This window comes from Nomia melanderi, chromosome 2 (assembly GCF_051020985.1).
Source record: "Nomia melanderi isolate GNS246 chromosome 2, iyNomMela1, whole genome shotgun sequence".
NCBI classification, from domain to species: Eukaryota; Metazoa; Arthropoda; class Insecta; order Hymenoptera; family Halictidae; genus Nomia; species Nomia melanderi.
Window position 1 is genome coordinate 19868144 of NC_135000.1, and position 12591 is coordinate 19880734.

General features: G+C 34.2%; 1 protein-coding gene across 3 annotated transcripts; it reads left to right on the top strand.

Annotated features, from left to right (window-relative positions):
• The first annotated feature begins 167 nt into the window (after positions 1–167).
• On the top strand, positions 168–11506 carry LOC116429107 (adenylate kinase isoenzyme 1). Of its 3 annotated transcripts, XM_076374156.1 has the most exons (5): positions 168–3530; positions 3641–3872; positions 4112–4181; positions 4298–4584; positions 10796–11506. In XM_076374156.1, exon 5 carries the CDS (start codon positions 10807–10809, stop codon positions 11353–11355), a length of 549 nt encoding a protein of 182 aa, XP_076230271.1. In that variant the 5' UTR covers positions 168–3530; positions 3641–3872; positions 4112–4181; positions 4298–4584; positions 10796–10806; the 3' UTR covers positions 11356–11506. The 3 variants fall into 3 exon arrangements, with proteins under 3 accessions (XP_076230271.1, XP_076230270.1, XP_076230274.1); XM_076374155.1 differs by lacking the exons at positions 3641–3872; positions 4112–4181; positions 4298–4584 and having other exon boundaries at positions 168–981; XM_076374159.1 differs by lacking the exons at positions 168–3530; positions 3641–3872; positions 4112–4181; positions 4298–4584 and adding an exon at positions 4626–4642.
• The last annotated feature ends 1085 nt before the right edge of the window (positions 11507–12591 follow it).

Sequence of the window (12591 nt, forward strand, 5' to 3'; positions counted from 1 at the left end):
ATAAATAACGCTCGGCGGATCACAGAAAAATCGGCGCAACCGTGGCGTCACGTCGAGATATACTGTAGCGTTCCTAGATAAAAGTCGTCCGGCCGGCTATACAAAGAATCTATTTATGCTATTCGCAAGGTAAATTGCGGCAATTACTGCAATCTCGGCTACTAGACGATACGTGTGCAGCCGCGGTTAATGTCTCGATCTCGAAACATCCCCGGCATTCAATCGGGAAATGTTGAAATTGCAACGACCGCGCGTCGAACGGAGAGCGATACTTCTAAAAGCGGCGACGATCGCGAAAGGTTTAAAAAGAGAAATAAACAGAGAAGCACGGACTCGCGTATAAATTAAGAGATAAAAGTTTTGAAGTTAATCTGTCTTCGTCCCATTGCTTGCGATTCAAAGACGACGATAACAGGTTCGTTCTATAAATGGCGTCCGCGTCGGTGATCCGCGTAGTATTTGAAAAATCATAACCGTCGATTCATAACCGAGAAACGGGGCATTATTATAAAAATAGTGCTAACGACGCAGACGGAACATTCGGCTCGTTAGCTGATATTTAATTCCGTATTACACGAAATCTCATTGAACGCGGGTGATTAGTGTTTTTATTGGCCGAGTGTTGCTGATTTTACGAGTAATGTCGCGACGGTTGTTAATTAAAAATTTACTGGCGAAAGGAGCCCGCGCTGTTAGTATTTACATGTTTGGCGCCACGGGTTTCAGTGAAATCTCATATTCCATTGGGATGTAATATCGATAGGGAACCCGTATCGACAGATACGCCGAGTTTTTGTCACCGGCGATAATTCGATTGGCTTATTGTGGACCGGCGCCGTTTCTTCCTGTTTCATTCATCATTCGCCATGTAAATCCGTCGATTGTTGTCGCCTCGATCGAACAATTGTGACGTAACGTTAATTATCCCGTCGGATAGTGTCATCGAGTCAATGACACGCGATGGAAGCGACAGAAAGACAGGTAGTAATCGGCTTGAATAATTATACCTTTTTATTGCGGCGCGCACCCGCGATTACTCAATTGTTAAGACACGATGAAATTAACGTATTAATAAGAGCTATGCTAAGAAAAATGTCTTTAAATTAGTTTCTCAGCATTTGTAAAACTTAACTATTCTGTCGGGCTTCCATGTTTTTGAATGTCTACTTTCTACTTTTCTTCTTTACACTAATAATCTGTAAATTTGTAGTCTGTACAAATTTCTGCAAATTCACAGTTTCATTAACCGATGTATAAATAAAATAAAGGTAAAGTAGAGATTAAACGAACGTTAAGGAAAAGTAATTATCGTATGCTTCAATAAAACAAATCCATCTTGAATGGATAATGTGTTATGAACACTTACTATTCTAAGCACATCATTTTAAGATGTTTGGAAAGCCAGCACTCGAAACCATTTATGTGAACTGACTTGAAAGGTGAGGCTCAATCGGAAAACTGTGCTGGTCTTGGCTTTTCATCAAAGTGAAGGAGATTGACCCATAACCCGGACCCAGTGTTATGTCACATCCTGAATCTTTATAGAAGCGGGCGTGCAATCGATCGCAGGAAAAATTCCTGAAGGCGCTTTCACGCTGAAGCTGCATTTTAGCGAACACAAATACCTTGGTGTACCTCGGGCATGTGCCACTTTTGTGACGTCGACGCCGAGAGCGCCATTTAGCGTCGTTAATAGAGTTGCATCAGCGTCGAGTGCACGGTGATACATCGATAGGAGTGGTTCGGCAAATAGATCGGGGCTGAAGATATATGTACGTTCGCAAAGAAGAGAGAGAGACCGAGAGAGAGAGGGAGAGAGAGAGAGAGAGAGAAGAACAGAGAAAGAGAAAAAAAGAGAAATGAACACACTCGTCTCAACTACGATGTTACCATACAATTGTACTTGAGGTACACAGAGTGATCTATCTGAATGTTTTTCTTGAATCTTAGCTGATCTCTGTTATTATGTTAAAGTGTAGTATATAAATATTACTATAAGATTTCTTGACAAACTTTCTGATGTTCTTTTAGAATAATTTAACATTTTGTGTGGCATACCTGTTCTTTAGAAAATATTACTTAATATTTTATAATGAAGTATAAAGGAACAACAAGGTTATATCAAATTATTTTATATTACTCTTTATATCATTATTATATTATTCTCAATGCGAACGTTTTTATATAGAAACTAAGTCTCTGTTGAATGTGAAGCTTCGAAAATTTGTTATTAAAAACCTACTATTCGATCAGTTTAGACATTTAAAGTGTTAATGTACTTTTTGCATAAAATAAAAATGTAGTATTTAAGAAAAGTAAAATTTTTGTTCAGGAATAATCTACTAGAAGCAGTGGATCTCTGTTACGAAATACTGTCTCAATTAAATGATTTACTTTACTAGACTTTAAAGTGCGTAGCTTCGTTCATAGGCTCCAAATATAGATGAATCTGTCAGCAACGGAATTAGAAAATTCTGGACCGATAAACTGATAAATTGTTTATCGGAGTCAGTTTCGAGCCAGTTCGAGCGCGCTGTGAGGGAGAAAAAGGAACGTGGAACGCCGTATTAAGTAAAAACGAAAGCACGCGGTGAAAGCAAACTCATAGGACCACGTAAAGTAAACAGCTGATAATTACAGTGCCGAGTAGTAAAATGTTAATGGCACGAGAATCAGATATCACGCGGTGCCAAGCTAGATAAAAAGGGAGATCATGTACGTGTCGGAGTAATTTTCTACAAGTAATTTAGTCAAGATCGGCGATTGTTTGTTTATTAACGGCCGCGCGACCTGACCATTGTATCGGTGTAATAATACGCTGAAACACAGACACTCGAGAGGAAAGAAAAGACGATTGTTCTTTCTTCAACCCGGTAGGCGAATGTATTAGAGGTTGATCACGTTTGTTAGGTGGCTACCATATAATGCAACATGTGATTGACAACGACAATGAGGTGTTGATGTCAAACAAGAAATATGAAGATGTGTTTGGTATAAGCGAAAATGATGAAACACTTCAAACAGAAATGAAAAGGTTGAATTAATTGTGAGAATTTCGAGGAACATTTAAATTCTTCTAAATTAATAGCTTCAATGGTACAAAAATAAATAGATGTGTTGTTTCTAAGAAAATCGAAAATATATATGTTCTTAATGATATATTATTTATAGAAACAAAAGGTGTGTAATGAATGTATGTGAAAAGAATGCGTAATTCAAGTATATTATCATTTCATCAAAAACATTCGTTTTTTCTTTGCCATTGGATGTATCGTTCAGTAATCAATTAAAATTGATTTACATTGAAAGACACTTGGTTCTAGTCCATGAATAATTATGTAACGTATCAATTGTATGAAATTGATGCATCGATTTTTTACGAGAAAAGATTAATTGATTCCACTTCAACATTTGATTTAACTGAAAAGAAAGTTTAATTCAGTTGTCATGAAACTATTCCAATTGATTGACGTTAATGTCAGCTATATTTAGCTGGTCATTGTTCATTCTGAAAATTGAAAGTCAAATGGGTGAGCAATGGAGGACCGATTCAGTAGTCTCGATCATTAGATCTAAGCTACCATATTATGTTTTCCACATTCAACCTCTATTCGCGACAACTATTTGTCTTCATTTATAGGACGCTGCTCATTGATCATGGCAGAATAAGGTCTTAGTATGAATTCCGCCAACAGTGGTGCAAAAGTCGCAGTAGATACTACATTGATTAATCTCATCAGAGGTTCTGGTTCTTGGGAAACCTTCGTATAAAAAACGGCAACTAACAAATGGAATCGAATATATGCTGCTATTGCTAATGGATGCCACTTTTTATAAATGCCTTTAGTAAAAAAAAAAGTTCTTAATATTAGGTACAGTACACGTTGCTCGAAGTTTTTAAAATTATAGTATTGGCCATTTATTAAGGAGGTTAAGATAGTATTTTAGAATAAACAAGTACCCATCTAATTTGTATTGGATATAATAATTTATATTGTAAATTATATATAAATTTATAATATTGTAATTTATATTCATAAACGTATCAATAATTTACTTATTTAACTGATTATTCAATTACTTTTACTAATCTATAATTGTGTTTTCCTAGACGCGTCATTTTTTCAAGAAAATTCAATATTTTTCTCAATGCATTTGAAATTGAATTTGAATACTAAAAGGTAAGCGCAATCTGCGACAATCTAATTACTATACAAACAAAAAGAAGTGTTAATCAAATTGAAATTGAATTGTTAAAAAGTTCCTAATTGTATTTAATTAGACTTCCATATTCCAGGAGCGACGGATGACTTCTTAATTACAAGAAGACTGCAATGGGTTTTCAACGGAGGAAAGTAGTTCTTCCTCGATTAACCATGTACAGGACAGTTGAAGCTTATTTTGAGAAATTACGCTGCGTGATAATTTTAGTCGGACAACTTGATAACGTTAATGCGTTTGCCGCGGCGTCTCTGCTTAGCGTGTCCTTCTCGTTTCGATCGTTTGAGCACGGTTGCCAGTAACCTGTTCTGAAATCGTTAGATTCAATCTAGACGCTACATGAATCCTGCAATGAAACGGAAGGTACCGATTCCCCATGGAAACTTAACTACATCCTACATGGAATAGCTTCGCGCTCAATGTAACCTTTGATACGCTATCATTGTGCTCTGAATTTAATAGCGATGAAATTACCTTTTACATCGGTGCATTCTATTATTTCTCTCTATCCAATTTTACATTTTTTTCATCTTTCCCTTCCGTTGTATTCATTTGTATCACGGTGATTACAATACATTCATTTTCTTATATAGGAAGAATAATTCCTTAACACAATTCAATGGAAAAATATTGGGATATACGAAAATCGTTCTAAATAGAAAAACAGCTGTTTATGTTATTTTATATTATTTTGATTTTATATTTTTTCGCATTGAATATTTCTTTTTACGAAAATTAAATGTACATATTTTTCCAATGAAATTTTTCATTCTATTTCAATATTTTACCACATTTTTTCTAAATCAATATGCAGCAATACATTGTTTGACTATTAAGAAAATACGCACCGATTAATTGCACAATAACAAAAAAGAATAGTTTGTCATTAAATGACCAATAGAAGTAATTTCTCAATTTAATGTTACTTTAATGGAAACTAAGAAAACACAGCAAGTGGAATGTTTAGAATGTACACAATCTTAGTTTCAGTGTTGTCAGGTTAACTACTCTATAAAATACTTTCTCCTCTAATCGCTTCTTGCAACAAGCAGAGATTCTCCGCTTCCATGTACCCTTGTTGCTGTCATTCTCATCATTTTGTCTACGCTGTTCCCAGATAATTTCAAACATGTGGAGAAATGGCGGTACAAACCTTCAATCTTCTATCTTATAATCATATTACAGTTTCTCTTTCAAACAATTCCTTCTTAGAATATCAATCTTCGTCATGTCACAGATCCATAAATCAAAACATTGTATTAACTCAACAATTAATCCCATGGTCCCACGATCTAAGTCTGCATTACGAACTCTTACTAACTTATAACACTATTGTTAGCCACGGAAACGTATAATTCTAAACCATTCATAATCAAAACATTTTGCATTTCACGACAAATTGTCCGATAACCAGTTTCTGGTTTCGAGTATTTATTAACTACGCTAGCCAAAGATATTCAACCGATATCAGGAAAACGAATCCTGTCTCGGAAACGTTCAAACGGCAAATCTCCAGTCGCATAAGTTATTTCAATTTTAATCTCTCTGTGTCGTACCGTGCCGCCTTCTAATCTCGTTTAAACTAATTCTTGCATCGGGTATCTAATTCCCCGTAACCCGGTATCAGGAGCCTGCGCATTAATGACACGCTGCTTCTTTTTTCCCGCGGGCATCATCGATCGACCGTGTCCATTTTCCGCGACTGTCCTAATTTATTGCGTGATCCGATCTTATCGGGCCGCGAGTTATGGCGGCGAGACACCGGCAACCAACGCGACATGACATTAATCGACTTAATCCGTCGGTTTCAAAGGAGAATCAATTCGCAGTTTAATCTGCGCACCCAGCTTGGTTAATAATTTCCCAGTCAATCGTATATACGGTTTCCTTTGCGTAAAGTATCCGGTCTTCGAGAATGGCACGCTCTATCTCTATAGAACGCCGATTGTCCCTTCGGCGGCAGATTTTGCAAGAGTCTACAATCCCTGTTGCTCGCAGTATCTTTTGAGAAGAGATACAGTTACTTGCAAAAGTATCTGTTCATATATACCATATATACCATATTACCAAATTATGTAATGTTTTTTTAATCAGTAGCTTTCGCGACTGAGTTCGTATGATATTTGACTATCGATCATTTGAAAGGAACGCAAAAAAAATTTCCATTCCACTGTAAGTGTAAATTTACTTTGAAGATAATAAATTGGTAGTAGCAAAACAGTTTTTTGCTGTTAAATCACTGATTGAATGAATTCTAATTTAACCTAATCTAATCTAACTTAAAGCAGAGTAAGACTGACTCATAGCGAATATAAATATTTTTATTATCATTATTATTTTCACTCTATACATGTTTTCAGAGTGTAATGGTAAGGTAGTTAATTGTCTTTTTACGTAGGAATTTTTATCAAACCTTTTACTGTTCACTTTGTAAATTATTTCGGGAATAGAATAAATTATATAGTAAGAGTACTATTAAACTTATATTTATTTTTATTTTTATATAAAATAGTAATATATTTATTCCTACTTTCGTATGTCATTATGTAGCAGTGACGAGATGACATACGAAAGAACGGGTTGCGACGTGCGGAGATACAGAGGTCCAGTGTTGAAGGGTTAAAGCATGTGAGGCAAGATTTATGACAATATAACTTATACCCAGTAATGGCACCTTTATCACTCATCAAATATGTAAAATATATTGCATAAGTATGTGGTCGGATACTTTTGTGAATAACTGTATAAGTATATACGAATGCAATAACAGTTTATTGTATTTGCTGTAATTTATTGGACGAAAAGCGTGGATATGTCACGTTCTCGGTGCAAACGCGTTCTTTACTTGGAAAATTGTAAGGGTAGATGCTGAATTTCCGTGGCGATATATCAAGGTATGATTAGAGTCGTATTGCAGCCAGAAAAGATTGCAGCTATCGATTGTTTATGGGTGCATAAGGTGAATGTCTTTAGATTGTAGTCTTCTGCAGTTAGTATATCTTCATGACACAGGAGGGATACTTATCATGCGCTCTATGGATTTATGTATTGTTAGCTATTGGGCAAGAGATGTGGCAATAATTAGAGAAAGACGAGTATAAGTCTATTCAGTATTTTCGGATTGTGTAATTCGAAATATTTGACAGAAAACACAAAGTATTTTTACTTAATAACGTTACTTATTTACTTGACTTAATATATCGATACTAATAACATTAGTTATTTATTTAATAACATTTATCATTATATTATTACATTTTATATTATTTACATTACACCGAGTGAAAGGATGTATCAAATTTCATTTACCTTAGGAGCAAATATACTATTCTTCAGAGAATGGTGAATCATTCACTGGCATGTGTAATCTGAATAAATAAAACATGCTTTTGAAAGCGTTTAAAATAAATTATTGTACGTCAATTCTGCTATTTTATGAAAATAACTTCATCCAACATTTTTATGTTCCGAGTTAGATCTTATTAATAACATCGAAGTGAGTTCATAGTCAAATAATCGTGAAATATTCAACTGCTTGTGATTTAACTGTACAACTGTAAGCCCATAAATGTAACAATTAATTCTTAATTAAAGAAAAAAACATCGAAGTGAGTTTATAGTAAAATAAATCATGAAATATTCAACTGCTTGTGATTTTACTGCACAATTGTAAGCTCATAAATGTAACAATCAATTATGATCTGACTGCGTAAGCGTTCTCATCAACATCACTGGGGAAATAACCTTGCCAAGTTCATTAGTGTTCTGTACAACACGATCATTACATGTCGATTATTTTACCTGACCGCAAAGTATGAAATTTGTGGGTTAACCACCGCATGTCTATTTTATTTGCTAACGTGATTGTCAAAGTATGTAACTTTTATGTAACCGTAGTACACTGCCAGCGACACCTTGAATGCAGCCTTGGGCATTTGATCGTTTTACTTTGAACGAGCCGCGCGCTCATTTCCTTGAATCCATCGCTCGATATTTTATAGTCATAGTATATTCGTAGACGACTTAATATACGAATAATCTGAATTTACGACAATCGTGAAGTTCGAGTGTTTATACCGTCTACCATTTCGGAAATTCTTGGGTGTTAATTGAGATATTAAAATGATGTGACATTTTTTTCTGTATTTTTACGTTCACAATCAAATATTAGAACATTACGTTGCACCCTCTAATATGATTTTATAAATGTCGACATACTATTCTCATTTAGTTACAAATGCCAATTTTAATTGTTGAAAAATTCAAATATCCGCAAATGAAAAATTTGGAATTACGTATCAGATTGTAATAAAATTATCTCAAATGATAAGTGTTCTAATATTTCTGAATTATTTCCTGAAATGGGTCACAGAAATGTTTGACTTTTTATATTGCAGAATTAATGGTATGTTTACATTAACCAATGAAGAATTTAGAAAGGAACACATCATTCTATTTACTATGCATAACAGCATTTCAGAGACAGATAAGCCAATTTTAATGATATCATGAAAATTCTGTGATACTTTCAGTCTGTTGTCAAACTTCGTTATCACGAAGTATGATGGTGGAACCTTGATTTCTAATCCTTTTACAATTCACACCTGTTGAAAGTATCGAATGTCAGAACGGTATCATTTATGCTGCCCTAAATATTAAATCGGATAAGGATTTTTTCTAATCTGTGTTCCTAATTCCAGAGAACACTAGGCGCATAATATTAGTTCTGAGAATGGAGAATGTGGAAATTGAAATACTAGTGTATACATTACAAAATATACTTAAACATATCTTGAGTTTTTGATATTAAATTACATTCACGAATGATCAATATTATATCTGAAGTCGGTTATAGAAAATCCTGCTGTATGAATAACTTGCAGTGTATCCTAAGCGTGTGATGCTGAGTATAGCATAACAACGATTGGTACCGTTAGGTCTAATATCCACAACCAATAATGTAGGTATCTGTTTTCAACAAAGTTTAGTAGAAACAGAAAATCTATACAATTTGACATAATAATTAAATTTCTATGAATAACCAGTAACAAGAGAGAAACGTATAAAAAATACAGCATTTGGAACAATTAAAAATTACTTATAAACAATTGAGTATATTTTCCTGCCTCAATATTAAATTTTTCAAACTACTGGACACGAAGTTTCATGAAATGTCCCTGTTTCTCGTCGGTGATGAAAGATTTATACCGAATACTGATAAAGAAGGAATGTCTGTTATGAAAATTTGGTTAAATAAAATATTATTATATAAAATAAAAAATTCTAAATTATTTGCAGAAGGCATTTTCATAAAACATACTTAGGAGTCAACGTGCGAATAGGTAATCTCTACTAAGCGAGTGTTATACTATTCAGAATTAAATCTTACAAACTATAAATAAATAAATTTATTTTTTTGTTGTTTAAAAATTGTTTAATAACAATTACAGAAATAAACCTGAATCACTGATAATTTTAGTGTTAATATTAGCATGCATTTCAGAGAAACACAGAAAAAGAGCACAAAATTACTTCCTAGGTATTCTGAGTTATTTACATATAAATTTTCGTGGAAAATCAAATAAAAATTTACTTCATTGCAATTAAGGTATACGTAATGAATACATGAGATTCAGAAATAAATATTTTGCGAATAAAAACCTTACTTCACGATGAACGGAACATGGTGTCGAGGCGTAAATACTAGAATAGAAATTTCAGTATTACGGTAACAGGGGCATGAAAAGTAGTTAAATGTATTTTTTTTTTTTGGCGACGCATGAAAAGAGGGGTTCTAAAATTAAAAGGATATCCGAAAACGACCGATTCGATGGGCAATTGTATACAGGCTTACATTCCTGGAAGCAATCCTATTTCAAGGAGTACCATTATTAACGTTAACACTCAGCCGCTTAGAGACTACGACTTTCCAATCGTCTTTCTTATTGGAGGACCGGGTTCTGGAAAAAGTTATCACATTTTATTATACTTTTCATCGTTTAATTCCGTTGTATAACCTAGTAACGTCATTGACATCTATTTTTGCATTTTGTTATAGATATTTCACGGAAATACTTTTATATTAAAAGAAGCTAAGTGCACACTGAAAATCACTATTCCTAAGATTAATACTTCACAGATCAATAATTTACAAATTTTTTTACTGCTATACTACTCTTATTTTTATTTATTAGAGTATTGTATAACAGGTGCATTTCAAATTATTCTTATTGTTAAATTAAATAGCTTCACTGATTAAATTGTATTGATTCATCAATATAAAATCTAAACTTACTAATAACGTATTTAACATTATTGATATATAAATATAACTTCTTTAATTATTACTGTATAAAGCTATTAACAAATACGTTAAAATACAGGAGAAAAATACACATATTTTATATTACGAATATAATGAAATGTAATTTGAATACTTTAGAAACGTTTCATACAACTATGCGCAATCACAGTATCCAAAAGTTTGTATTTCAGTCTTGGCCGCTTAACATTTCAAAGACGAGAGATTAGTCTTCTTCGCTTTTACTTAATAACTCAACATTTATTTTCACAGAAACATTATGCATGAAACTGGCAGAAAAGTACGGGTTCCTCCATATCTTGGCCAGCGAGGTGATCCGACAGGAAATAATGACGCGAACGGAGAGAGCTTTCACGTTGGCGCGTATGATGTCGCAGGGTCAACTGGTACCCACAGATATACTAGTCGAACTAATTGCCATTAAGATGCTGAACAATCTCTACAACAAGAACGGAGTCATACTGAGCGGTTTCCCGAAGCGGAAGGAACAATGCAAAAGCTTCGACACAGCGATACGGCCACCCGATATCGTTCTGTATCTGAACGTGCGGAATTCGGTGCTGAGCGATCGAATTATGGGCAGGATAATCACGACCACAGAAAGACCGATGATCAGCTACGAAGAAATTAAGAATCAAATTAAGGAGTTCCATAAAAGGAATCGGCTGGTCATTAAACACTACAAGGAGCGTCTGATAAATATCGACGGTGAATTCGACGCGATTAAAGTGTACGAGGACGCGTGCAATGCCATCGATAACGTTTTAATGAAAACAAGCTCGACCGCGTCAAGTTTTCAACCGAATTTGTAAGGAATTTTTATAAACGATGTACTTAAGGTTAAGACATTTATTAAGTACACCGAAATCTTGTTTTTAATGTAACTAAAAACTTCTACTCTGACGGATATTAAGTAGATGTTAGGCTGATTAAGTAGTTTATGTATAGGATATTTGCAGTTAAATGAAAGCTTTCTAGTTTAAGGAGAAAATAATGTTTATTATGAACATTTAAAATGCGAGATTGAGTTTTTGTGTGCAATGGACATTGTATCCTTCATCGCAGGGATAATATTAATGTAGTGAAATACTGTAATCAAAATAATATTCTGTAAACAAATCTTAAATAACTTGTATTGTTATGTGAATATTTTTAATTGGAATATTGGTAATATTACTTTCAAGATACCTAAGCCGTAGTATATTAAAAGTCGCAATGTCGTTATGAAAAATTCATATTTGTGAAAGGAGGAAAGCTCTACAATTGACCGTTGTGAATGTAAAAATTATCTTAAAAACCACCGTTACAGATTATTTTTCTCTTCGAAAGATTTTTTAGCACGATATATAAATGAATGCTTCATTCTTTCTTCATTTCCAATTTTATTACAGATATTCCGAGGACATATTCCTTTTACTTTATCCTCTTTCAATATCTCCTCATGTTACGTAAGACTATTTATAACTTCGCAAAAAAGTAAAAATATGATGCATCTACTACAAACAAGAATTAGTAGCTAAATTTACTGTGCAAACGAGTACACCTACTTTTCATTCTATTTTGAGTACTTTCCGCGGTAAGAACGAATTTGATCCCTATTACGTAACGCAGACCACACAAGCATGTAATTGCTAAACTAGCTGCCCGATGTAACAGGCAAACTGACTGTCGTGTACACATTTTTCCCGTATACACAAGAATAGTGTTTTTGATAGGCAGTATTCATTACGTGTCTATGTACGTGTGTGAGCCTTCATTTATACCGTGACGTGCGTCTGTATTTATTCCTTCTCCTCTACATGTTTCCGCTCGTTTTAATCAGTAGATGGATGGTTGCTTCCATTTATGAACACATCTATGGAAATACACACGTAAGATTCTCCCGTCCGCGGCTGTTTGGGTAAACCTCTCTCTTTACACCATATATGTACACCGTCCGTGAGTGTGTCTATACGAATCGTCTGGCTGATATATTCATAAACGTGTATGTACCTACCTTCTATAGTATTCATCTGCACGTGCCTCCTCCTCCGTGTCTCGGCGGATGA